We start from the raw sequence: 27,755 nt of genomic DNA, 5'->3' as shown, positions 1-27,755 counted from the left end.
CATACAAAATAGGGGCAATGAGAGCTGGTAAAAATCTGCTAAAATAATTCTACAGAAAGATTCCTTGAACATTTTTATCAAACCTAGTCATTAACCGTAACAGAGCTGCCCACAAGCCAACCTACTTAAGTTTATATTCTTGATTTAACTTAAAATTTGTGCCAATTTCTCAATTACCTTTTTCTCCCTCTTTCCTAGATTTGTGTTTCACTGAACACATTGAGAGATGCATGCTGATGAAGTGAATCCACATTTAAAGGTTGTGCAGAACACTCCAGACTGGGAAAAAAGGCTGCTCAATCAGAAGTATGATTTTACTTTCCTTCTAGTATTATCTTTCTTTCTTGATAAAACCTACATTATCACCCCCAAAGACCTTAACAACCCCCTCTACAATATCTGCTGAGCAGTTTGGTTTCATGAGTGCACCAGTCACAGATCTACTATATAGTTATGCTATGTAACTTTTCCATGGTCAAGCAATATGACTTGCAAAGACAGACTCTGACAGAATCGAATCTCTATACCAAACTGTAAATTCCATTTTGTATAGCAACTTTAATTGCAACCCTCCTTTAATAATGTGCTCTGCATTTTGGAGTAGAAATTTTATTTTGTATTTACAGGGCCCTACCAAATTCACAGTCCATTTTTGTCAATTTCACAGATATAAGGTTTTTAAAATAGTAAATTTCATTATGTCAGCTATTTAAATCTGAAATGTCATGGTGTTATAATTGTACAGGTCCTGAGGAGTTGTGGGGCAGGGTCTCAAGCAATGTTCCCACTAATCTTTTCTGGCAATGTGAAGATTTTTTTTCCTATCCATGGGCAGAATAAATTTTGTTATGTGCACCAAGGCAGATGTAAATGTGCACCACCAGCAGAAACAATCCTAGCTGTGGGCACTCTGCTAGTCAGCTAGGCAGGCACTGGAATTTCTCCTGAGCAGCTACACAAGCACACAGTTTACAGGGAGCACTGGTTTTAAACTGGTAGTTGAAAGACACTAAACAAAAGCCTAACTGGGGGCTTGTCTATACTGGAATTACCATCAGTAAAGCTCTCTCTTTCCGGGGCGTGAAAAATCTACATCTCTTAGCACTGTGGATTTGTCACACCTCAGAGACATAGCTATGCTCATATTAGTTCTCTGACAGACATTGCTTGGCTGATGAAATGATTCTTCTACCAACTCAGTTAGAGTGAACTGCCTACACAAAGCAAAACTCCGCCCTTTGGCATAGGTAGTGTGTATATAGAAGTGCTAAAGCCCTGCAGCTGTATCAGTTTAAGTGTACAAATATCTTGGAGGAAGGGGCTGAATTCTTCCAGCTGGAGCACATGGATAAAATAGGGCAGTGACTACTGAAAGTAAGAGGTCTTTCCTCTGAGCAAGGGGCCTATCCACTGCCAGATGCTGGGAGACCAAGCTGATACGAGCATGGACTCAGAAAGGGTTGTATCATGTTTTTAATCTGTGGGTGGGGAGAGGACTCTCTCAGGGCTAGATGGAATTTTGCAATAGTTGCTAACACTAGTATTTTCAGAGTGACTATGTCTAAAAAATTCCTTTGATCAATACCTCTGTATTCCTTGCTTACCTGACAAACTGTCCCTGAATGAGTTAACCAAGAAGCTGAGACAACCTGCAATGAAATGGCACTCCAACAGAGCTTGTATAAACAATTGGAGTTGCTGGTTTTGAAATTTATAGCATCCAGGCTGGGAAACTCTCCATCCTAACAAAGGATGTCAGACACAGGGTCTGAACCTGGAGGCATCCTGTGAGACTCCTAGTGCTATGAACAGTGACTCTTGGGGCTAAGAAGCCCTTGCAATCCAGTGGCTCAGTCTATTCACAACTAACTGGTATCTGTCCAGCGAAGGGAACTGTGCCACACTGTAACACAGGATAAACTGTTTACCTGTAAACCAGTTTACTATTGCTTTTCAAGGTGGCACCCAAAACTACCATTTACCTAAAAATTGCAATAAGGTTAACTGATATTGATGTTTTAGACAAAACCTGTTGCAACCTTAAACAGGCCTCAACTGAGGGGGACTTTTGCTTCTTTGCAAAGTCACCTTAAATATAAATTACACTTTACATAATTCAGCATTTGAGGTACAATTCTTAGCTAGCCTGCTGTTTTATAAATTGGTCAAACTGTCAGAAAAACTATTAAAACGGTGTGAAAAATACCGCATAACATCTTTAAGTCCTGGGTCACAGGGAGGTATACAACTGCATTCAGAACAAAAACAGAATTATGAAAATGAGAGTTTTAATTAGTTGCCAAAGGAATTAATAGTATAAATACCATAAATGCAGGATACCACAAAGTTACTCCATTACCTGTGGAGACATGACCAGAGCAAAAAAGAAAACAAGAACTCTTAGTAGACAAATGAAGTTTACCCATAACAGGAATTTTAAACAAGTCCTGTACTCTTCATGATATTTGAAGCTTAAATTCCTCATTTTAAGTATTCCAGTATTTAGAACTACTCACTCTACTGCAAACAAACTCAAAGTGACCTTCAGCTTCTCTTCCTGGCTCTTTAAATTCCTGATGAAGAGACAGCTGCAGACATATAGTCGCCATTTTAAAACAATCTAAAGACTTGCAGATTCCACAGCCTTCTCTATTTAGTTAATTTCATTTTCTTTGTATGGCAACTTTTAAACTGTATCTTTGCCATTATGTAGAATAATCATCTTCACTACATGGCATAAAACTGTGAACTTCATACCTCTCGGTTAATGTAGCCATGTATTTCAACCCCATAGCAAACCAGCTACCATACAAAAGTCAGCTACTCTGACAATCACTTCAAAGTAATGGAAAAATAGAGTGTTATTTCCAGACTACTAGGAAAAATACTATGCCTTAGAAAATTTTAACTAAAAGTACATGTTAAAACTCAGTACAGACAAGGATAAGTCAATGTTTTACACAGTACTGGAAAACACTAACATGTGTTTTCTTAATCTAGACAATTCCTTAGAAGGTAAAAGTCACTTGCTTAATACCTAGAGCCCCATTTTCCATAAATTCAAAATAAAACAAAATTACTGGGGCAGTCAAGCAATTAAAATTAGTAATCATGATTAATCGTACTGTTAAACAACAGAGTACAATATATGTAAATATTCTGGGTGTCTTCTCCAGTTTCAAGTATATTGATTTCAATTACAACAGAACAAAGTACATTGCTCAATTTGTATTTGTTTTTTATTACAAATATTTGTAATGTAAAAACAATAGTATTTTTCAGTTCATCTAGTGTAAGTAATGTAGTGCAATTTATCATGAAAGCTGAACTTACAAATGTAGAATTACTTATGAAAAACCCTGTGTTTGAAATTAACTGTGTAAATCTTTAGAGCCTACAAGTCCACTCAGTCCTACTTCTTGTGAACTCAGAAATACAAGTTTGTTTACATTTGCAGGAAATAATGCTGCTGGTTTCCTGTTAAGAACATCACCTGAAAGTGCAAACAGTTGTGTGCGTGGTACTGTTGTAGTAAGTATCTCAAAATATTTGTGTGCCAGATCCACCAATGATTCATATGCCCCTGTATGGTTCAACCATCATTCCATAGGACATGCATCTAAGGGCGGTTCTACTCTGTAACAATCCAAAGCAGCGAAGACCAACACAAGTTCATTTTCATCATCTGAATCAGATATCGCCAGCAGAAGGTTGATTTTCTTTTTTTAGTGGTTAGGGTTCTGTAGTTTCTGCATTGGAGTGTAGCTCTTTCAAGACTTCTGAAAGCATGTTCCTCACTTTGTCCCTCAGATTCTGGCAGGCACTTCAGATTCTTAAACTTAGTTCAAGTGCTGTAGCTATCTTTAGAAATCTCACATTGGCACCTTCTTTGCTTTTTGTCAAATCTTCAGTGAAAATGTTTTTTTAAATGAACACCACATGCTGGGTTCATCATCCAAGACTTCTATAACATGTAATATATGGCAGAATGCTGGTAAAACACAGAGCAAGAGACATACAGTTCTCCCCCAAGGAGCTGAGTCACAAAATTAATTAACAGTATTTTTAAATGAGCATCATCAGCATGAAAATATGTCCTCTGGGATGGTGGCCAAAGCACAAAGGGGCACAAATTTTTTTTTACAGTATCTGGCAAGTAAATACTTTGCAATACCTTCTAGAAAAGTGCCACGCGCCCATTCTCACTTTGTAAATAAGAAGCAGGCAACATTATCTCCCACAAATGTAAATAAACTGGTTTCTCTTAGTGACTGGCTGAACAAAAGTAGGACTGCGCAAACATGTACGTTCCTAAGTTTTAATTTTGTTTGAGTGCAGTTATGTAACAATATGTATTATTTGCAAGTTGCACTTTCCCTATAAAGAGATCGCACTACTGTACGTGCATGAGGTGAAGTGAAAAATACTGTTTGTCGTTTTTGCAGCTCAAATATTGTAATTAAAAATATAAAATGAGCACTGTACACTTTGTGTTCTATGTTGTAACTGAAAAGTAGACAACATCCAAATTATTTAATACATTTCAATTTGTAGTCTACTGTTTAGCAGTGCGATTAAACCTGTAATTAATCACAATTAATCTTTTTTAATCATGTGAGTTAACTAAGATTAAATCAACAGCCCTAAAAACAACATATAAAACTAAAACTTCGTCCATCAGCAGCTCGAGGCTCTTGTTCTCCAGGACTTCGTCCAGCTTCTCACTTCAGACATTGCATTCTGGTGCATAGGATCAGAGCAGCAGTCAGGTTTGGCCCAGGTGCCCCTCAGCCATGACGTGGGAGTGGTCAGGCAAAATTTAAGCAATTGGTGGAGCAACATCATGACAGAGGGATGGCTGGGCCAAACAGAGCAGAGTTATGATCCATCCACCTGGTTACAACAGCCAGGGAGCTGTGCCCAGTCCCAAAGAACTGGGACTGCTGCTATGGGAATGTAGGTTAGGTTCACTCTGCAACTGCACTCAGAGCATCCCAACCTCCTTAGGTGTCAGCACTCTTCCCCCACTGGTAGCAGGATCCAAGATCCAGGGTGAATAAAACTAACAAAACTCTCTCCCACTCAAAATATAGATAGATAGAAAAAAATAGAAAGTGTCATGAGGCTTTAAAAATAGCCAATAATCACAGGCAGAAAGGTGGGAATGTGTGTGTCCAGGGAACATACATCAACTCAGCACAGAAAAGAGAAGAGGAAAGTTGAAGCTTCCTCACACACACACCCTGGTGAAGAAGTTTCCTTCTTAATCTAATCCCAGAATGAATTAGTTTCTACTCCAGAATGAGTGAAGCCCCACTTCCCAGCTAGTCTACAATAATCAGGCCTTCCACAGAGAAGAATCTTTGAGTCCATCATCTCTGCTACTCTCAGGCAGAAACTACTACTACAGTTTATAAACTCTGAATTCAAGCCCATTGACCAGTTGCTCTACTTTATAAGAAAAATCACCCCGAGTTTGTAAAATAACTACAGTAGGGTCGCAACATTCGCGAGTGTTCGGTGCTGACAACCCGTGCAAATGTTGAATTTCGGGAATATCTGAACGCACCACACAGATGGCTAGGGCACCTTGCATTGGCTCCAGAAACACTGCGCGGGCAGCTACAGCACTATGCGGCAGCAACAGCAGCACCACACGGGCGGCTAAACACCCAGCGCTGGCAACAGCAGCGCTGCACAGGAGGCTACGACGCCTTGCACCGCATGGCGCCATTAGTGCCTCATGCCAGCAACAGTAGTACTGTGCGGGCGGCAACAGTGTTGAGATGACGAGCCACTTTCAAATAACTGAATTCGTGAATGTTGTGGCCTTGCTGTATGCAGGGAACACTACAATTCTGATACTGAGGAAACTGTGTCACTTTTTAAACCAGCGTATTCTTTTCCTCTGACCTGAGAATTTCACCTAGTAAGATGCCCTGAAAAACAGAAGCATGAGAGACTGACATTTTTGAAAGCTTCCGCAATCTTGTTATATGAAGACCTATAAATGCTCAGAAATTTGCATGGAACCAGTGTGGCACAAAAGGACCCAGATAAACAAAACTTCTCATGGTGAAGCTTTATCATTTCATCAAAACATTACTAATCCAAAATTTTACCCTCTCATTAATAAGAGGTCAGCTTATGCCATATGGAAGCCCTACAATTAGCAGCACATTTGTAATTGCCAGATAAGCTTCTACATGTATGAACTTACACATTCTAACCAGTTATCTGCACAGAAATTAATATGCAAGAAGCTCCTTTATGAAAGTGCACTTTCCCAAAGCCAAGTCTTTTAAAGCACCATACAAAAAATTGAATCCAAGAATATTTTTTATTTAAACATTTCAAAATTTGAGATACTGAAGGGTTAGATACGCCCCAATGCTTTTAAAATGGACAGTGAAGTATTTGCCCAGTAGGGAACTAAATATATTTTAAAATAAAAAAATAAAACAAAATAAATGTAAAGTCAATATTGCAGATACATTTTCACTTCTTTCTGGTCTTACTCTCTTTGGCTGCCTTACCCCCTTTGTGATTTTTGTGCACCAAAATCCTAAATTTCACTGCCCAGCTACCCACGGGCTGACTAAAAAGAGTCCATCCAGAAAAGGAAGATAAAAAGGAAGTGCTGTTCTGGCATAAAGAAACCAAAATTAGAAAGGGACAACGGGAAATAAAAGGAAAACAAAGAAAGCAACAGAATTAAAAGCAAATATATCAAAATAAATGTAGCATGTGTTAATTCATAGTGGTACTGCCTCTTCCTAGCAGATGGCTCCCAGAACTGTACGTTTGTTGTGCAGGAAAGCCTTCAGAGTGGGGGTTGGCAAGGTGTCAGAGAAAAGTAAAGTATTAGAGCAGAATATTGCCAATTGGTTAAAGAAACAAGTACAGACACACCTCAAGTTACGAACATTTGCAGATACAAATGATCAACTGCAGCCCTCATGGAGCAGGCAAGAGGCACAGAGTGAACACGGACTGAAGGACTGTAGCCAGACATATCCTCCAGCTGCCCTCCATTCCCCCTCCCCTTGCAGGCTCAGGCAACCACCACTTCCATCTCCCAACCAGCAGCACTCCCTCCTCCCTGAGGGCTCAGCACTGGCTTGGGAAGTCACCAGCTCCATCCACTGGCATTCCTCCTGCAGGCTCTCAGCCGAGCCCCCACTCACCAGGAGGTGCAAGGGGTGTGAACACAGGCCAGAGGAGCAGGTGCACATCCAGAAAGAAGTGGACCTTTAAAATGCCACTTCACTCCATCTGCTAGTGGACATGCTTCTGCTGACAAAAACCCCATGTTGCCAGCCCCTTATGCCTGACACCTCAGGAATAAGGGGCTGGCAAGAGAGGGGGTTTCTGCCTGCAGATGCACATCTACACGGCTTGTTTATTGCCACCAGCAGCCCCTGTCAGCAGCAAGATCTCACACAGCTATGCTAATGAGCAGCCATTTGCAATTGCAAGACTGCACATTAGCATGGAGCTGCTGCCAGTGTAGACGTGATCTTTGTGAGGGGCCGCCAGATAAGCCAACGAGAGGAAGAGAAATTTTTTGAACTAAGAACAACTGCAGGCTAAGGGGTCTTTTTCTCTGTGACTGGAGCAGCCAGAGACCAAAAATGCTGATAAGTCCAGTAAATACCTGGTCACATCATAATCAAATCATGGATATGTAAGTAAAAAGGAAATGTTTAGTTACATGTGATCAGCTTATCGTTACTTTAGAACTGGTGAAGGACTTCTCAGGCTAGGCTGATTTTTAACCCTGTACTGTACCTTCTAAGCTGAATCCCAAGGAGGTAACTCTCTGTGCTCCAACCAGAGGTGGTTTCTACACATCGAAAGTGACATGCTAATGAACAGCCCAAAGTATGCTAATGAGGCACGGATGTAAATTCTAGATGCCTCATTAATATAAGGTCACATGATTTGGAGTCTAGAAGAAGCTCTTCTGGACTCCAAAACAGGGTGTAGAGGCACGGCCCTAGGGGATCCTCCGTAAGGAAGTCCTCCTTCCGGAGGCCCCTTCTTCCTGAAAACTTTCAGAGAAAGTGACATGCATAGAAATGGACAGAATGTTTTCAGTTGTTTTATTATATCCAGCACCCAATTATGTTTATTTACTTTCTTGGTATTTTTCCATCTCTCGTTTCGTGAATAAATTACTTTTTTTAAGGCAGTGATTTGATTCCTGTGTCCTAGAGATGGGTCTGCGTATATTCATGCCTTAGACTGAAAGGTCAACTTTCAGATTACAGCTTAATTTCTTCCTCTTTGTTTTCAAGCTCTCTCCTAAGAGAGGGTTGAAGAGCTTCAGGTTACCCCACAAGGAGACATTCCAAGTACATCTTCCTGGATTTTAAATAGAGGTTTTCTCACTTGGGAGGTGGCAGCTGCCTCCTAGGAGCTGGGAGGGGGAATTTGTGGCTGTGGGAAGCTTTTAAGCAAAGCCTATAGAATCAAGACATTTTAAAGGTTTTTGCAGAACCCCACTTTATGCACTCTGAGTATCAGGCAATCATTCATGGCACCTGTGTTCAGGCCCTGCTTGGCAAGGATGTGATACATCACTACACCCTGCCATTCCCCCTTTTGCCCAGGGCTGGAGCTGAAAAGCACCAGGAAGCTCCCTGCTTCTCTGACCTGCAGGCTCAGTCCTCATAGCACCCACTGACCAGGAATCAGGGATGAGTGCAGAGCTGCATGCATAGCCACCTGCCTCTCTCCCCTAGAACTGACTTATCAAAGGGGAACCACCCCAAGTAAGCACCCCACTGACCAAGCCTCATCCCCAGCCCTGAGACCCCTCCAACCCATACCCTGCACCCTCATCTCCTGCCTTGGGCCACAGCCCCATCCTGCACCCCAAACAGGTTATCCCCAGCCCCACTACCAATTAGAACACAACCTGGTCATAAGTCAGCTGTCACAGCAAACAACTTTCCTTATCCTATCCCTACTGCTCAAAAGTGTTCAAATCTTTTAACTCCTTGTCTAGTTTATCAGGAAATATCTACTGCCATAAAGTTCTGGATAAGTTAAAACCAGTATGATACCATATTTAACGAAAAACACAACAATGCAATGTAGTAGCAGTGATACTAGGGTTCTCTTATAAAAATCTCAAATGTTAAAGCACAAATAAGTCAAAAGCAATCACTTATTGGACAGTAGGGCTGAGGTTTTCAAAGCTGTCTATGATTCAGATGCATAGCCACCACGAATTTTAACTGTAATTGGATGTCAAGACCTCCTACTTGGCTTTAAAACTCTGAGCCTAGCTGGGTTCAGGTGGATCGCTTGAAGATTACCTGTTCTTTTCATTCCAGGGGCACCTGGCATTGGCCACTGTCAGTAGATAGGATACTGGACTAGATGGACCTTTGGTCTGAACCAGTATGGCTGTTCTTATGTTCAGCCCTGTTCTTATGTTCAGTCAATTACTGTGAAGACAGAAAACTGGAAGATAATGAAATGGAATTTTATTGATTTCCGATATCTTGTATTTCCAAGCTATCACTGCTGCATTATTATCAATATAGAAGCAGCATTGTTCCACAGATGACATGTTAACATGAGCCCCCTGAAAAGTGCTTGCTCCTGTCCGTAACCCCATGCACAACAGAAGCCCACCAAGTCCTCCAAGAATAAACATAACAACAACTCAAGCTGTAAAGATGAGAACAAATAAACATCAAGCTTACACAGGGCACCATGCCTTTATCAAAGGGCTCTGTATTTTGAAATAGCAAAGCAATTAAATGGATCAGGATCGAACTGAACACTCCACAGCACCAGATTCTCCTCAAGGTTAATTCCTTTGCCTGCGCCACAAGAGCACAGTTGGGATTTTATGAATGTTGCAAGTAGTTTTTGTAATAATGGATAGAAAGACAGACAGACAGACAGACACAGACAGACAGACAGACACACACACACAATTTAAACACGATTTTAAACAGAAGGGAAGCAATTTCTTGCTTATCTACAGCACACTGATATTTATTTCTACCAGTTAATGGATGTTTTATGAAACACTGCAACATCTCTTAGACTCACCATGTACAAATGCTGACCCTCTTAGATAATATTTTTGAAGCGTACAATGGTAACTTCACACTAATTGTTATAAGGACAATTTCCCCAATATGCTATTTTCCTTCCCAAAAATTGAGGGTACAACATGAAAACCAGTAATTATGTTTCTGGGTGACATTACAAATTATACACACACACTGAGGTTTCTGACACCTTCCATGAACATATTTAGTTTATCTTTCCTCTCCATGCTGTGATTCTTACCCTTTTAAGTACACAAACTTAAAAGGGTAGGGAAAGAGTCCAGAGTGATACAGATAAATTGGAGGATTGGACCAAAAGAAATCTGATGAGGTTCAACAAGGACAAATGCAGAGTCCTGGACCTGGGACAGAAGAATCCCAAAAATTGTTATAGACCAGGGACCAACTGGCTAAGCAGCAGTGCAGAAAAGGGCCTGGGTATTACAGTGGATGAGAGACTGAATATGAGTCAACAATGTGCCCTTGTAGCCAAGACGGCTCACAGCATACTGGAGTGCATTAGGTGAAGCATTTCCAGCAGATCTAGAGAAGTTATTATTCCCCTCTATTTGGCACTGGTTAGGCCTCATCTGGAGTATTGTGTCCAGTTCTGCCCCCTCCCCCCGCACCATAGAAGGACGTGGATGAACTGAAGAAGGTTCAGCAGAGGGCGATGAAAATGCTTAGGAGGCTAGACCACATGACTTATGAGGAGAAGCTGAGGGACTATTTAGTTTTCAGAAGAGAAGAGTGAGGTGCGATTTGATAGTAGCCTTCAATTTCATGAAGGGGCGGGCTCTAAAGAGGATGGAGAGACTATTCTCAGTAGTAACGGATGGCAGAACAAGGAGCAATGGTCTGAAGTTACAGAAGGAGAGGAGTAGGTTGGATATTAGGAAAAACTGTTTCACCAGGAGAGTGGAGCAGCACTGGAATGAATTACCTAGAGAGGTGGTGGAATCTTCATCCCTAGAGGTTAAGTCCCAGCTTGGCAAAGTCCTGTCTGTGATGATTTAGTTAGGGTTGATCCTGCTTTGGACTAGATGACCTCCTAGGCTGTCTCTACACTGGCACAAAACTTCAAAATGGCCATGCAAATGACTGTTTCAGAGATTACTAATGAGGTGCTAAAATGCATATTCAGTGCCTCATTAGCATGCTGCCAGCTGTGGCTCTTCGAAATTGCCGCACTTCGCTCCTGCGCAGTTCATCCAGATGGGGGTCCTTTTCGAAAGGATTCCGCCAACTTTGAAATCACCTTATTCCTATCAGCTCAAGTTGGCAGGGTCCTTTCAAAAAGGATCCCCGTCTGGACAAGTTGCGCAGGAGTGAAACATGGCAATTTCTAAGAGCCACAGGCAGCGGCATACTAATGAGGCGCTGAATATGCATTTTAGCACCTCATTAGTAATCTTCGAAATGGCCATTTTGAAGTTTTGTGCCAGTGTAGACGTAGCCCTAAGGTCTCTTCCAGCCCTAGGATTCTAAGAGATATTTTGTGCATTTTTGTGACTTGGAATAATGCAATGAACGGCCCAAGATATATCTTATCTGCATGTACACAGGAGGTGGCAAATTTTCAAGCACCCATATGCGCTGTTAGTCCCTTCTGCCCAACTGTGATTTCTGGAAACAATGCTAAGTGTACTCTGCATGCACCTGCACTCAAACGGACAATCTTGTACATCCTATTAAAGTAAAGATCTTGTCAGAGTTGGAATAAGTTCCAGCTTATTTATCTTAGAAAGCAAGTTTGTATGAGCAAGCTACCATGTTACACTATTCAAATACACAGTAAAACAAATCTGACATTTCACTGGGATGCACATCAAATGGTTTTTGAGAATAAGAGGAATCAATATAACCAAACTTTTGAACAGATATTTTTATTCAGAAGCCCCTTTCCTAGCTTCACATCTAACATATTCACAAATATTTTAACACCGGTATTAAAACACATCAGAACAAGGAAGACCACAAAAAAATTTTTACCACTATCCTAAAAGGACCTTGATCTCAATCCGTGGTGTCCCATATGCTAGCCACTAGCCACATGTGGTTCTTTGACTGGTTGAGTGTGTCTAGTTGGCCTGAAAAAATAAAATATCTTCAGAATAATGTGGCTAGTTTGCTACAGCAGGAGTCACTATGGTGGCTACTTCTTCAGAACTGGTTGGACACCACTACTCTAAATCTTCTCCCATTCTGAAAAAAATCTCAGTTTTGCTCTCTTAGTTGCAACTCTTCAGCTCCAAAATCCAGCTGAGGCCTAAATATTCAGTGAAGACATATAGCAGGTAAGACAGGCGAATTACTAGGTACAACACTGGCTGTCCAAAGATAAGGCCCAAAATTAAGTGCAACACATGCACTTTAAAGATGTAGTCCCTGAAACCTTCACTTTTAATATGGAAGTGCAGTCTACAAACACTACTGGTCTCATGCATTGATCCATCTTGTCTCACAACCATTCACACAGAGAAAACTTGACAACAGTCTATCATTTCATAACAAACCCTAATCTTTGAATAGACTGCTTTTTCCTGAGTAGAAGTGTCTTCCCTCTACTTGAAGTCCATTTTTCACTTATCCTTCCATCACTAGCTTCTTATGAAACTGTCTGTCCTACCTTACCTCTCCTAGATGTCTGTATTTTATCTGAATAGATCTGTAATAAACTACCCAGGCCAAGAGCTTCTGTTGTGTCTTTACTGGGTCTGCAAAGTATGTTTCAGACTATACCACTTGAAATGCAAACAAATGATCTACTTTAAAGGAGAAAGACCTCCAGATTCTATAGTGAATTTTAAAAAACCTACCACTCTCACATATTGGGTGCATCTATACTAGCCAGCTACTTTGAAGTAGCTGGCACAACGTCGAAATAGCATGTGTCAAGTCTACATGCGCCATGCGTTATTTCGACGTTGAAATCAACGTTAGGCGGTGAGACGTCAAAATCGCTATTCCTATCCGAAGATGGGAATAGCGCCCTACTTCAACGTTCAACGTCGAAGTAGGGCGCGTGTAGATGATCCGCGTCCTGCTACATCGAAATAGCGGGGGTCCTCCATGGCAACCATCAGCTGAGGGGTTGAGACACGTTCTGTCCAGCCCCTGCAGGGCTCTGTGGTCACTGCGTGCAGCAGCCCTTAGCCCAGGGCTTCTGGCTGCTGCTGCAGCTGGGGGTCCATGCTGTGTGCATGGGGTCTGCAACCAGTTGTCAGCTCTGTGGATCTTGTGCTGTGCAGGCCAAGCGTGTCTGGGAGGGGCCCTTTACGGGAGTGGCTTGCTCTTGCCCCAGAAGGGCTAGTCCAGCCTGTGACCCTGTCCACAGGCTTTGCTGTCCCCTTATTTCGACGGTGAGTTCTTGTGTGTGTGGATGCTCTGCATTTCCTTCTGGGGCGGCTCCTTTCAACATTCCCCGTTGCTACTTCGACGTTGAACGTCGATGGCACCAGCCGTGGAGGACGTGTAGATGACACGCGTTGAAGTAGCCTATTTCGATGTTCTTACTTCGAAATAGGCTACTTTGACGTAGTGTGCTAGTGTAGACATAGCCATTATGTATTTCACAATACGTTGCATTTTCTTGTCATCTCCACAACAGCAGACATACTAATCCACAGTCAATGGGGATTAATCAAAAAAGCTAGTCACGAAGGTGTTTTAGCTTATCAAGTCAAGCATAATATAAATGGTATTGGAAATACATTATTTATCCAGAGACTGCTGTATTTATAGTATGTCTGTCTTGCTGGTTTGTTAGTATCGAAAGTAACTTCCAACTTCATTCAAATCAAGAACTGGACAGAGGTAATCTCTGTTTACCAAACTGCATGCATTTTTTCATTAATTGAGCTACATTTCACTTTGCAGCACCTTCTCCTTTTAGTAGTGTCTCTATTGGGTAGTGATTTCTGAAGAAATACTTAACTGCACTACCAGGATTCAACCACCACATAGGAGACGTATTAGTGCAGTTCTCAAATTCCAAATCTTTATAACAGATTTAATTTCTCCATTGGCTGTAAACCAGCACTACATTGTTATTTACGAATCCAAACTTTATTCAACACAAATTTCAGTGTATGTTATCTTTAGCATTTCAGCAGTATTTTGATTTTATTCCAACAGCAGATATTATGAAGAAACCTTAGATTAATTTAAATATTTAATTATATGGAATTACTTCATTAAAGATAAATAGAAGGGTGCTGTAGAGGTAAAACATGACTTCTCTTTCTGTTTGTTTCAGAAGGATTTTTACCCCTTTAAATAAGTGGTCCTCTACCCCTCCCCGACGTTCCTCTCATTATATATAACCCAGCTGCTCAGCTCACTTTATGAACTAATTTATATGCAAAAAGATTAAAACTGTTTTTAATCATTTAATTTACAAGCTTCCAATGAGTAATAAACAATTGTGTTGTGATTTAAAAGAAACATGTACCTTGAAAAAACTAAGAAATAACTTCACTTAAAGGGACACTCAATCACATGTTTCTCAGGATTATTTTATACAAACATTACAAGAAACATCTAATGAATATATTTCTTCCAGTGTTTTTTCCTCCCAGTTTGGGCCTCATGATGCTTTGACATAATCAGTTTCACCATTTCCCTATATAATCAGCATCCCCTTCTATGTGGGTTTTTACACACATGGGAAAATATTTTTAATGAGCCAGAAAATTAACTGCAAAACTAAGAAAACAGTCAGGGTGGCTCAAACACAGGTGTAACACCTGAAAATTTACTTTATAATGTATCTAGATTTCTAGCTGGTGTTCCTTTAAATGCCAAATTCTAGACTCTCAGACCCATCTCCTCATATTTTTGCCCATACTTCAAACTCTCCCCATTTCTATTCAGTACATATTATGAGGCATTTACCTCCAAAATTAATGGTGCTTGGGTGTCTCAGACTCATTGGACAAGTTTCATGCAAAAGCCTCCAAAAATAATTCTCCTTGCAGAACGCCCACCTCAGCGATTATTTTACACCTACTGTGAGAGGCCAAAGCCTGGACATAGGAGAAGGATCATATCCTGCTGTACAAAAAAAAAGCATTAAAAACAAGATATAAAAATATAATAAGGGTAAGTCTTACATTTATAAATTATATTTCATTGTGAAGGACTAATGCCCATTACAAATCATACATACAGGTATCGCTATTGAGCTACTGCTGGAGTTTAATTCAGCAGCCTTTCTTCACTGGCAGTGTTACAAAACTTTTAGCTGGTTTTAATTTCAGGCAGAAAATTCCTCTAGTTCATATCATAGCAGAATATTTTGATATTCAGAACTTAATTTCCCAAATTAGACTTCTACCAGGATATCAGAACTAACACTCCTATACACATGATATCTTTTGGCATCACAAGCAGTTACTTCCAGTTTTATAGTGCATCTGAAATACAGAACCTCCAGTATGACAGTGCCCTCTACAGCCACGATGAGTTCTTGATGAATAGGCAAACTGTTACCTACTGAGTCATCAACACCATTTCCTACTGTACCTGTTTTCTCCTTGAAGGGTTTCCATCCAAATACAGAGCCATCTTGCAATCTAAGATCTTAGGAGATCATATAGCCAAAGGTAATACGGCTGTCAACCACAACCATGAGGAAACACATTCAGTAGGTCAAGATTCAGATGAGAAGTCTTATTCAGGTTCGGAGCCGCTGGTACTAAGATGTGAAGCAGATTATGCTGGGTGTTGGAAGGCATTAGACTACATTCCATAATTCATTTGCTGCACTTTAATTCATCTCAATCATTCATGTTAATAAAAATATCAAGGTACTTCTACTTTAGGCATGTTTTGAAACAGAAAAAGGCTAGTAACTTCAGAGTAGGGAACCAGGACTGAACAAATTCATCAAAGCTTCCAAAATATCTTTTAACTGGCCATCCATTTAGCAGGGCCTTTCAGTCAAAAGAGGAAAACTTCACCAGATTTTCTTCTATGAATTGCTTGAGTCAACTGACAGGCTCATTGACTTCAAATCTTTTGTGATAACGTTAACAGCTAAATAAAATACTGGCACCACTATAGGAAATGGATCAAGTTCCTGGAAATTTGTGGACTAATTTTATTATGGAAATAAAACAATATAATGTACTAAATACATAAGTTTAAAGAAAAGACTTATTTTAAAACCCTTTACCTGCATTCTAAAAAAGAGATTTCCATTACATACTGGTAAATTGGGCTAGTGACTAAAACTGGGGAAAGATTTTTATATGAAAAATATTTTTACTATGAACAATATATTTATTTCCCTGCTATACTGAACTATTTTTCTGCCAGGGAACTGGACTGAATGAAAAAAATCAGTCCTTTGTTTTTCTGTCTAGTCTATATCACCTTGTATTCCTCTCTCCCACCTGAACAACAATTATAGAAAATACCTGCCTGGCTGAGACCCATTTGGAGCAAATCAGTCAACCTGAAAATGTGACCACAGAGCAAAGCAAAGCTCTTCAACCTGTACCAGGGTCAAACAAGTCCACCCCCACAGACTGAAACTGGTTAAGAATATGGCATAAACCATGATCACCGTGCCTCTGGCATTTTTCTGAATTTTAAACAGCCTGAATAGAAGTTTTTTCCAACAGGAGTCTCTTTTTACTGATATTTTATTACAAAGATAAAAGGAATTATTGGTTGTGATTAGGGATGATTAGCAACAGATGAGGTTTGCAGATTACAGACAACCGATGGGGACTGGAGCAGCCCTTGTTCCTCATCCATGGAAGCGGGGTGTGGCATGTGTGCTCCAGTCTAGCCTGGCTGGAACCATCCATCCCCCATTTAATCCATTCACTGGTTAAGTTTAACATATTAAATGTGATTTTACATTCCTAGTTGTAATGTAAAAAATACAACACAATAGCATGTGTCAGAACTGGCTGCAGCTGCATGCTTCTTAGCTCAACGCAGGAGAAATGTTAGTTTCCTGTGAGACTCCACTCTTTTCTTTGGCTTTACTAGTCCACGTGCATTTTAAATATGGTCTACTTTCAGAGAGACACTTAGTTAATTATGCTCCGTAGCATGCTCGAAGAAGCCAGCCATAAGAGTAAAATAAATAAAAAGGCTATGTTAATCCATTATGCCAGAGATTTTAAACATCCTTTTCTGAAAATATTAAACTATAGATCCCACAGCACAAAAATGTGACCTCCTTGTAGCTATGGGCTATTTAGCCATGCACCCTACTACTGTGCTCTGCTTTTACTAGGAGGGGTCTGGAACATGGGCACCTGAAGGTTCCATAGCAGTTGAACCAAGGGGATCTGAGAAGCAGGCAGCGACAGCACCAGGCGCATGGGGGGACACATGGAGAGAGATGGGATAGAAAGTGAAGATAAAATAAGAAAAAACACACAACAGGATCAGGAACACCACAAAGAAGAGACCAGAGTGACCAAAGCCAGAGAGAAAAGTGGCAGAGAGAGAAGCTGACACAGAAGCCTCCTTGAAAAGGTAAGTGTGGCTTCTGGACAGACTTGTTCCTGCACTGCAGGGAATAAACAGCTCAAATCCTGACATCCCCACAATTTATTCATATTACTTTATTTTTCCTGTCAGACTATCCCTCACATGGTACTAAAACAGCTCCAGCTGACTTCCATGCATTATACTCATGCGTCTTTATGGACAAAAAAACACTCATTTCTCTCTATACAAACAACAGACACCACTCAGTCTGTCAGTTGGTAAAAATTCAGTAATGGAAGATTTATCCGAGAGTAAGGGCTTACCTTCACCAGAAAAATTACCTTGATTTACTCAACTCAACCTAACCTGGCAAACCTATGCATCTGACAAAGTGGGTCTTTGCCCACGAAAGCTTATGCTCAAAGTAACAGTCTAAGGTGCCACAGGACTTCTCATTAATATTGTCTAGCACATTTGCAACACTTTCACTGCTTACTGAGGTCTTAAAAGACATGTAGGGGTATATTGCAGCTGAACAACAGCACAGAACACAGAGCCAAACTGGTGGCTGTGAACAATTTTATGGGACCACGGGAAACTTGGCCACACCTATGGTAGGCAGTCATCAAGTTAACTAAAATCACGCTGGATTACGGATATTGCCAGAAGAGAGAGTTCCATATTAGAGAGGTTCAACCTGTATTAGAAAGTCCAACTCCAAACAAATATATTTTAAAAAATATCCAGAATACAGCAGACTCTCTTTTAACTGGCATTCAAATAACTGGACTTCTGTATTAACCGGCATTCCATCATGGCTAGTGGCTCTTCTGCTCTCCCACCCACAGTGGCTCCTTGCACGGTGCGGCCATGCTTGAGCTGTCCAGAGCAGCTCCCTGTGCAGCATGGTGCAGCTGTGCAGCAAGCTGCCCAAATGGGCTACCAGCACAGCACAGCCATGCGCGAGACACCCAGACGGGCTCCCCATGCGGTGCTCTGCCTAGAGTGTACTGGAACCTCCCACATATCCAGCATATTTGAATATCTGGCAACCTCCCAGTCTGGAGTTGCTGGATATCAAAGAGTTTACTGTATACTATTTAAGCAAAGTAACTGAAACTGGATTTTTAAAAAATCAGCAAATTACTAAAATTCAGGTTGCCTGGCTCTCTAAACAAAACAACTGTTAGCACTGCCCTCCTGACCAACATGAGGTTCTTTAGTTTCCAATTTTAACTGTTTATTGAACTAAGTATATATTCCATACGGGGGAAGGGAATGGGGTGTTCAGTCTAGCGCATGGCTTTACAGCACACCTATAAAAATCCTGGTGCAGGAAATTTTTATGCATACTACAGTTCCCTGCCTAAGACCACAGGACCAGCAATAATCAGCTGGTGTTAGAGAAGTCCCCTGTTTGCCTCTCATCTCTTTGGGCTTACTGTCCACCTTCAGGTTGGCTCCTCTTAATTAAGGACCTCCAACTTTCCATCAGACAGGAACAATTCATAAGATACAGATAAGGTTCAAACAGAAGTAGTATCAATAGCACATCAGAGATTTCTTCCTCTCCATTCTTCTTCTTAGGTTAAATATTTGTATCTCTTCTGCAGCCCATTAAACAGGGTTCTTCTAAAACACACTTTTTATTCTTGATTTTCTGGAATTTTCCACTGGTGCTAAAAGCTCCACCTAGTGGGTGTGTGTACAAACTGTACAGTTTGAATAAGAATTAACTATTTTCTTATTAACTGCTACAAAAACCATGTAATAGTAGTGTTCATATTTTAATTTACTCTGCAACATGGACAAATTTTAATTTATTTCAGAACCATAACTTTGAATTTCCTGATTTGTGTTTAAAATTTGAACTAAAATGTCATATTAATTTACAATTTTTATTTTTAAAATAAATTGTTAATCTATTCATTTGGCCATGTAAACATTTAAATGTGTAAAGCAGGAATCCACCTTCCTGATGCGCCCTAGAAATTAATATCCAACAGTGTCTGCTGTATACAGCACAATAAAATTGTGTCCAGGAAGTTTGAAATTGAACGCACTGATGGCTGAGAAGGTAGACCATCTCACGTTAACAGCCCCTTTAATATCACCTCTAAATTACCATTTGAAATAGAGATTTATTGCATATCCCATAGCTGCAGTGAAATCAACATGTACTGCACATGCTTGGTATGCCATTCTCAACTGTATACTGCTATTTCTTTTTGTGCTGAATGTAAGAAAGCCTGCGCTTCTCAAAAGGGGTCATGACTTTCTTGTACCAGAGTATACGGTTGGATGAGGGGACAAAAAGGCTAAATGAATATTCCTCAAACTTTTAAAAATAACTCTCCTCTGGAATTAAATGTAAAAAATCCCAGAGCAAAATATATTGTTGGATGCTTAATCATGTGAAATCCTGAAGTGCTCTCACTTGGGCAGGGCCCACACTACATCCCTCTTTCGAAAGAGGAATGCAAATGAGGGAAATAAAAATGCAAATTAAGTGATGATTTACAAATCTCATGCCTCACTTGCATAATCTTTTGATCATGTTTTTGTAAGAGATCAAAAAAGCAGCGTAGACAGAGTTCTTTCAAGAAAAAAGTGTTTCTGAAAGAACTCTTCTTCCTATTTTGTTTCAGAAATTTGTTTCCTATTTGTTTGCATTTTCAATTTCCCTCATTTGCACTCCTCTTTCAAAAGAGTGATGAAGTATAAAAGCAACCTTACTGTTTGGAGTATTCCAGGAATCATTCTGACACTTGGTAATAATGTAAAGTGCTTACAAAGAAACATTTATTATTGTGCAAAGTGGCACAGAAGTCTTTATAAATTTAAAATGCAGAAACAAAACATCTACACTGCACACATGTGATCTGATGTGCCACAACCAGTAATACACATTGCTGGGATCTGCTTATGAATGATGCGAAGTGAAGCACTACACAGTGTGCATATACTGACATGTACTCTGGAACTTTACCACCTCATCATACCCTAGCCAGCATGTGATACGCTCCTCTCATAGTGGATTTTTTTTATATACAATTTAAAATATATAATCTATATATTAAATTGATAAGGAATTTAACGTGTCCATTAAATCTTACCCAATAGGTTCTTTTTACATTTTAACTAGTTAAATAAGTTCAGCTTCCCCCTCATGAAAATTCCTATGTATTCCTCCCAAAAAGGTAACTAGTCTGTAGGATTGGCAAGGCATTATATATAGACTTCTCTCCACATATGCCCTTATTTTCCTTCCCATTTTTGCCCAAACAATCTCCAAGAACTTCAACTCCCTGACTAGATTCCAACAATAATTCACACTGCTACTGTCTTTGGGCTGCTCATCATGGTCCAGTACCTTCATGTCTGGAGCAGTAGGGAGAAAAAACCCATACAACCCAGTTTTTCGATATTCAGTGAAAAGTATTTTAAACTGTTCTTTAAGTATCCAAGATACTTGTTGTAAGGAGCTTTTTGTCTTTTTTGCTGTTATTGATCCACATTAATACACAGAGTGTTATTTGGTTCCACTACAGGAGCAAAAAACTTCTGCCTCTGAAGTCATGTCAGGAATCAAGAAGCTTAAACAGAAAACAGGGTAAGACAGCTAAAACAGGGTAAAGGCAAGAAAACAGATGGAAGTCAGGGGACTGAAGTACAGGAGAACATCAGAGAATCAAAAAGCACTGGCTAAAAGCATGCCCCTCCATATTTAGATAATTGGCTGAATGAGGCAAAACCACTCACACAGAACACTAAATTTCAATATCTAAAGTGGCTGGGGGTTTCTGGAATAAATATCTTACATACATATATATTTGCCAGCTGACTTGGCACTGCAAGAATGCACAAGTTTGATGTATGAACAGACACACAATTACAAAATTTTGGAATCTAACAGCTTAAATTATTTTTAATGCCAAGTTTTTAAAAACTAAGGATATAAATGGTGTAACTGACAGTGACTCACTGCAGAAGAATATAAACCATAAAATGTCACTTATCCAAAAAATACCAACATTTGTGAGGTTAAAGTGATGAACTCCAAATGTGGGCCTCACATTTGGGCTACCAATCTCAACTGAAATTAAGGTGTCAACAGTATCACAGAGATAGTGTTAGTCTGTATTCTAACAAAACAAAACAGATTTAAAGAAGTGGGTCTGTCCCATGAAAGCTCATCACCTGATAAATTATTTTGTTAGTCTTTAAAGTGCTACATGACTGCTGTTTTGTTTTGTTAAGGTGTCAAAAGTTACACATTTTCCTTAGAAACATATGAGCTTTGTGCAGGTAAACAAAACAAACTCATTTCTTTAATTGGATCCCAAATATAACTTTAGATATTTTATGTCAAGCTAACGTTCTCTTTAAAGTCCAGAATGGACAATTCCAGTAAGCCAAAAAGAGAGCATTTTTTTTTAAAAATCATGTTAGCCCAGTCAAGTTAGACTTTGTTTAAACACAAAAGTTATGCTATTTTACCTATACCGGTATAGTTAAAGTGGTATAACTCTCATGCAAGTGTGCATAGTTAGGTTATGCCTACACTGCACAGTCTTTGTTGGCATAGTCCCCCAGTGCAGACAGCGCAAACACTGACAGGAATTTTTCTGTAGTGTAGGAACACCCATGTGCGAAATGGTGTCAGCTATGTCACCAGACGCACTCATCTGACACACCTCTGTCCACAAAGGGGATTTTGTAAGTGTAACTATGTTTATCAAGGTATGGTCCTCTCATACCCCTGATCAATGTGCTGACATCACATGGGTTTTGACCCTGTGTTAGGCTTTTTCCATACCTAAAACTTAAGTCAACATAGGTATGTAGCTTCCTACTCCCCTGGTCAATACAGTTATGCCAATCTAACCTCCACTGTAAGACATACATAGGTCAGCAGAAAACTACTTCCATTAACCACCACTCCAGGAGCTGGAGTTCCTACTGGAGCAGAAAAATCCCTTCTGTTATTGTCACCTGCTAGGTCTCAGCAGCACATCTATACCTCTGTGGCTATGCTACTCTATCGCAGACATGGCCTGTCGCGTGGTCTAGTGTGTAAAATATGGCCAAGTACTTGTATAGACTTGCTTATAGTCATACACCTTATGTTTCCTGTACCAAAATAAATGCATATATACATCTATAACTGCATCCACGCTAAGGGTTGCACTGGCATAGCTACGTCAATTGGAACAAAAAAAAAAAAAAAAAAGAAATCACACCCAATATTATACTAGTACAAAATCAAAGCATAGACTACCCTTAAGTTTAACATTCTTGAAAAGCCATCCTAATGCTCAAGATAAAAGCTAACATATTTGAAAACTGAACAGCTAACGTGTCTTCAAACATATTAGTAAAGCAATGAGTAGATACGAAATTTGTGTCCACAAAAATGAGCCACATGTATCTGCGGATTTGCAGGGCTCTGCACATTAGCCTACATCATAATGAGCAGCAAGAGGGCTCAACAACTGAAATGCCAACTTGACTGAGCTAACAAGCAGGGCACATGTATTCCGAGGGGCCAGTAACTACCAAGGATAACTCTGGGTAGAGCACATAATAGGTGAACAGTTTAAATCAAATAGCTGTTCACTACATTTCTCTCTTTGGGACTTGATTTAAAATCCTAATGGCGTCAGATTCTGATACGGATGATCATGATCTAATTTCCATTTTTCTCTCAAACCATATGCACAAAGATTAAAATGAAGATAATTTTCTATTTTTGTTAATACATATAAATTGCTAATCTGTCTGCTCAAACTAGATTTAGTGCCTCTCTGAACTAAGCATGTTAAACGAGTCTAGTTCTCCTGTCTTTTCTCCTACCCAAATATTTATTCCAGTTTCTTCCTTTACATCAATCAAGCCAGATGCCACCTTCCCCATTAAAAACAATAGTCATATTAAATGTACAGTTTAGGCTATGTACACACTGTCTTAATTCTGACAAAGAATATGTTGCTGAGATACCTCTGTGCAGGTGAGAAGCACTGCTTTGCAACATTTTAACAGTCATTTTCAAAGGTTGCAGTTGTTTGTATGTACTAAAGCTGGGGGTGGGGTGGGGGACAGCCATCCCTTCATGCTGGTATTTGTTGGAAGTGCAACTTACCTCACACAGAGGGTTTGTATATGCACATATTTAGAAGTCTAGTTGGTATTCCCCCTTTTAATTTAGGAGTCAGTTAATAAACTGGAGAGTCTAGTTCAGTTAAAATGTTTTAAGGCACTACTCTAAGTTAATGCAAAATAACATTTGAGAGTTGGCATCTTGACAACTGATTGGTACCTTCAATCTTGCATTAAAAAATGTCTGTTATTTGTCTCTCTTTGGATATCACCTACAGTAATTTTTCATGCTCATGGCCTGCTGAAGAGCATGCTCTTCAAAAGGAATCTAGAAGAGTTCTTCTAAAATACAGCTCTCTGCTCCAAATATATTGAGTTCCACCACATTCTGTTCTTATTTTACATGCCCTTTTTCTGAAGAGCATATACAAACCTCCTTTCATATTTTCATCACACATTCAGAACACTATTTACTTCCCAACACCTAGAATAAACACACTTACATTAATTTGTTTAAAACACTATCAGTTCTACCCAATACACATTTAGGCATTAAGGATAAATTTAGGTATTATTGTGGGAGAAATGTGAAGTTGTGTTTTAATAGTTCATTTTCACATCCCCAGGACTTGCATTATAAATGGGAGTTAATACCAGAAACGTGGTATTAAACACACAACTGTTTCAAATGTGAAAGCAAGATTGCAATAGGTTTTTAAAGCTGACTAAATTTCGAAGATGTAAAATATGTTGATTACTGTTTAAATGGTAAAAAGCCAAGCATATAATAAATAAAAGTTACTTTGGACAGGTCAAAATCACTTTTACCAAAGAGCAGTTAAAACCTGTATAAAGTTTAATAAATTCACAAGTATAAACAAGCTTAATATTCTGCTTAAATATTTCTATGTCAGGACATATCAGCTGTGTGTCAAAAAGATATCTCTATGTGAAGGCTTGTGTTAGGGTATACTGAAAGCATCTTCAGCAAATATTTAACAACCATGTTACAATGAATCATCCTGAACTGACAACTTTCAGTAGCAACAGTGTATGTTTCTTTTCACTTCTATACAATAGTCAAAGTTCACTGTATGTTGTGAGGAAGAGACTGGTTGCATTTGATATTGATACAAAATCTCTACCCAACATCTATAAATACATTTTACAAATAGTACAAGGCATGAATTGATCTATTTTTGTTTTGTTTTAAAAGCAACTGGCTTTAAAGGGGATGCTCCATCTTCCTCATCAGAACAGACGGTAACTGTGATATTAAGCCTCAATCAAGCTTCATAAAGTACAGTTAAAATCCTCTCCAAGTGAAAGTTCAATTTTTCCAGACAGTCAAGTGAGATCCAGGTTATCTAACAGGGAGCCAGGCAAGTCAATCTGAATGAATTTAAGTAGGCCATACTATGCTTCACAAGTAGTAATAATACTACATCTAAACATATCTCCCCTCCCTGATCATTGTTAAAATATGAATAAGGAAAGCTAATGGAAACATCATGACATAAACTAAGGAAAGCTCCATCATATTTTTCTAAAAGATTCTAAAGCTCTTAAGCCTGTCATATATTTTCATTAAAACCAAGATCATGAGACAAAATCATGAAGGAATCCCAGTCCAAGCAAAGCATAGCTTACTCAGTCTGGAGATAAAGCATGCGAAGCTTTAGCAATGCATGATATCATTAATGTTTCTACATCACTATTGCCATGCATTCCATATGTGTGAAAAAGCCATGCAAGTTTGTAAAGCAGATGGCACCAAAAACCACAATCAAGTTTTCGTACAATTACTGCATTCTTCACGGAGGACCATGTACAGCCTTGAAAGAGACAGAAATCATCCACATACTCTAGTTCTCTCATTTTTTTCATTTAATCAGTGTGATCTCTGGACACAAGTACTGTCAACTTCAAAAGTGATCTCAGACTATTATAGTGGCAGAGTTGCTCAAACTCTATGAACTGAATGAAAATACAAAGTGATAGCATGATAGGGAATGGCACTGAGAATTTGATGCCATGAATACATTTTGGTCACCGTAGTTTCAAAAAACATATTGAAGCGATCAGATTCTTCTCTAAATCACTGCTCTATTCACTCAGTCCTTCACTGTGCTGCTGTCAGCTCCTAAGAGCAACTAGCACTTAGTGATAGGCCCATTTTCCCAGGTCTGTAGAAGGCGCTGTGTAGCAGCTACTCTCTATGCATCTGGGGCCCTTCCCCCTCTCTGCAGCAACCTTACCCAGTGTAGAGAACGCGCCCCCTACTGACTTGAACACTCATCTCTCCTTTCCACCGAACTGGCTGCGGTGCATTTTGGGTGGGGGCTGGTATTTTTCTTCCATGGCCATAAACCAGATGCAACAATACAGATTTAAGACAACCCCAACACACAAAAAAGAGTCACGTTCATTTGGCTCCTTTCAAAAAAACCAAAAAGCACTAACTTAGACCGTATACGCGAACGAAAAGCAATATGATGGGGTAGGTGAGGAGGGTGCAACCTTCGAGCGGCAGAAAGCAACGTTTTAGGGATTTCTCCTGCCTTTCTCTGAGAAATGGGTTACAGCAGCTGTGGCCCGGGGTGGCGAGAGGCTCGCTAGGTGAATGTTACTCCAGCCTGCAGTCGCTGTTCTGCTCAGGGGACCAGTCGTGAATCGCGCCTTTTCCAGCAGACACACACCCGGCTAGTGGGGGAGGCTGCACTCGTCTCCATTCATTGCACCGCAGCCAGCGCTGCTTTCCGGCCTCTCTCCAGCGCCAAGTCTGCCGTTAGGGACCGTCAGCGGGCAGGCGGCATGCTAAGGACAGCCCCGAGATGCTAGAGGCGATAGATCCACCGCCGCCAGTGCAGACCGTGCATGAAAGCCAGCCTCGAGGCACATCCATGTGCAGCCTCCGCCGCCGCCGCCGGGGGGGGAGGGGGGATTGAGGGACCGAGAGAAGAGGCTGGGGCTGCATCTGCCATCCAGGCCCCGGGAAGGGAGAGGGGAAGCCGGTAGCGGCCCCCAAGCCGGTGCGGGTGGGCCGGAGCACCGAGCGAGAACCGGCCTCCCCGGTCCATGCAAGTCTTTGCAACATGTGTGCAGCTGCGGAGAGGGGCGGGAGCTGCCCGCAAACTCCGCAGCGCCCGCCTGCAGCGGGCATCGCCTTGGACACTGCACTGTGCGGGGACGGCGTGGGGCTCCTGCCCCGCGGCTTACGGGGGAGGGGGGGGGACAGCTGCACCACAGCACAGATCGGGGGTGGGGGCTGCCTCCTCCCGGCTCTGACCCGCGGACTCACCTACCTGCCTGGGGCGCTCCTCAGCAGAGGAGGGCGGGCGCTCCCCCGGCACCTCTGGCTGGGGGTGGGGGTGCGCGGAGCTGCCTCCCTGGCGCCGCCCGGGTCTCTGGGCGGGCGGAGCGGAGCCGGCGGCGGCGCGGGGGAGACAAAGGGGGCTGGTTGGCGGGGGGTGAGTGTGTGTGGAGGTGGCCTATGGTGAGCAGGTCCCGGGGGGAGGGGGCGGTGGCGGCTCCACTGCGTTCGGTCCCCGGAGGGGGGGGTGTCAGGCTCCGGGCCGGGGGAGGGGGGCTCCCTGGGCGCCCTGCAGACAATACAGCCGGGTCCCTCCTGCCCAGAACCTGCCCTGGCCAAGATGGCGGCCGAGAAAGAGCGGAAGTGACGCGAGATTCTCATTAGCATACGGGACTCATTGTCCAGCGGGAGGGGAGGGGGCCGCGCCCCGGGGGTGTGGGGGCCTGAGCCCCGATGGGGTCCTGTACTCCTAGACCCTATTCCACCTCGGGGAGCGGGCCCTTTAAGGGAAGGGGGAGGGGAAATGGGTTACATAACCCTGCCGATGGGGGGGGCTCTCGCGAGAGGGGCACCCGGCGGCGGGATCTACCCTAGGCCCGCTAGGAGGCGCCGCGCCCTGCGGCTGGGGCCTCAGCAGGGTTTGGCGCCGCCTGCTTATCCTTCCGCCACCCCCAGCCGGGACTACATCCTGCCAGGCGGGGACGAGAGGGGCCTAGGCGCTATGTCTGGAGTGGGGGCACGAGCATAGTGAGTACACGCCCACGTGATAGAGAAGTGACTTCATCACGTGACCTCATCATAGTGAGCACTAG

At 41.4% G+C, this 27,755-nt stretch overlaps 2 protein-coding genes across 14 annotated transcripts in view; one reads left to right on the top strand and one right to left on the bottom strand.

The window, feature by feature from the left end:
• The window catches only part of BCAS4 (breast carcinoma amplified sequence 4), a 130,751-nt gene extending 113,110 nt beyond the window's left edge, over window positions 1–17,641 (top strand). For 2 of the 4 annotated variants that reach the window (XR_012647956.1, XM_075012256.1), the window contains one exon: window positions 199–9,311. Coding sequence is in view for 1 of the 4 variants with exons in the window: in XM_075012256.1 (XP_074868357.1) it covers window positions 199–237 (39 nt within the window). In the remaining 3 variants the exon portion in view is untranslated. Of the gene's footprint in view, window positions 1–198; window positions 9,312–17,331 lie in introns of those variants that run through there. The other 2 variants (XR_012647957.1, XR_012647958.1) reach the window with 2 other exon arrangements.
• Window positions 1–27,182, bottom strand: part of ADNP (activity dependent neuroprotector homeobox) — a 46,612-nt gene extending 19,430 nt beyond the window's left edge. For 2 of the 10 annotated variants that reach the window (XM_075012251.1, XM_075012246.1), the window contains exons 1-4: window positions 26,936–27,182; window positions 15,603–15,774; window positions 14,973–15,131; window positions 9,327–9,474 (exon numbers count right to left, since the gene is read on the bottom strand). Coding sequence is in view for 6 of the 10 variants with exons in the window: in XM_075012246.1 (XP_074868347.1) it covers window positions 9,327–9,357 (31 nt within the window). In the remaining 4 variants the exon portion in view is untranslated. The remainder of the gene's footprint in view (window positions 1–9,326; window positions 9,475–14,972; window positions 15,132–15,602; window positions 15,775–26,935) is intronic. The other 8 variants (XM_075012252.1, XM_075012242.1, XM_075012253.1 and 5 more) reach the window with 6 other exon arrangements.
• Window positions 27,183–27,755: the final 573 nt, after the last annotated feature.

Source organism: Carettochelys insculpta, chromosome 17, assembly GCF_033958435.1.
Source record: "Carettochelys insculpta isolate YL-2023 chromosome 17, ASM3395843v1, whole genome shotgun sequence".
NCBI lineage: Eukaryota > Metazoa > Chordata > Testudines > Carettochelyidae > Carettochelys > Carettochelys insculpta.
This window is presented reverse-complemented; position numbering and strand designations above follow the sequence as displayed.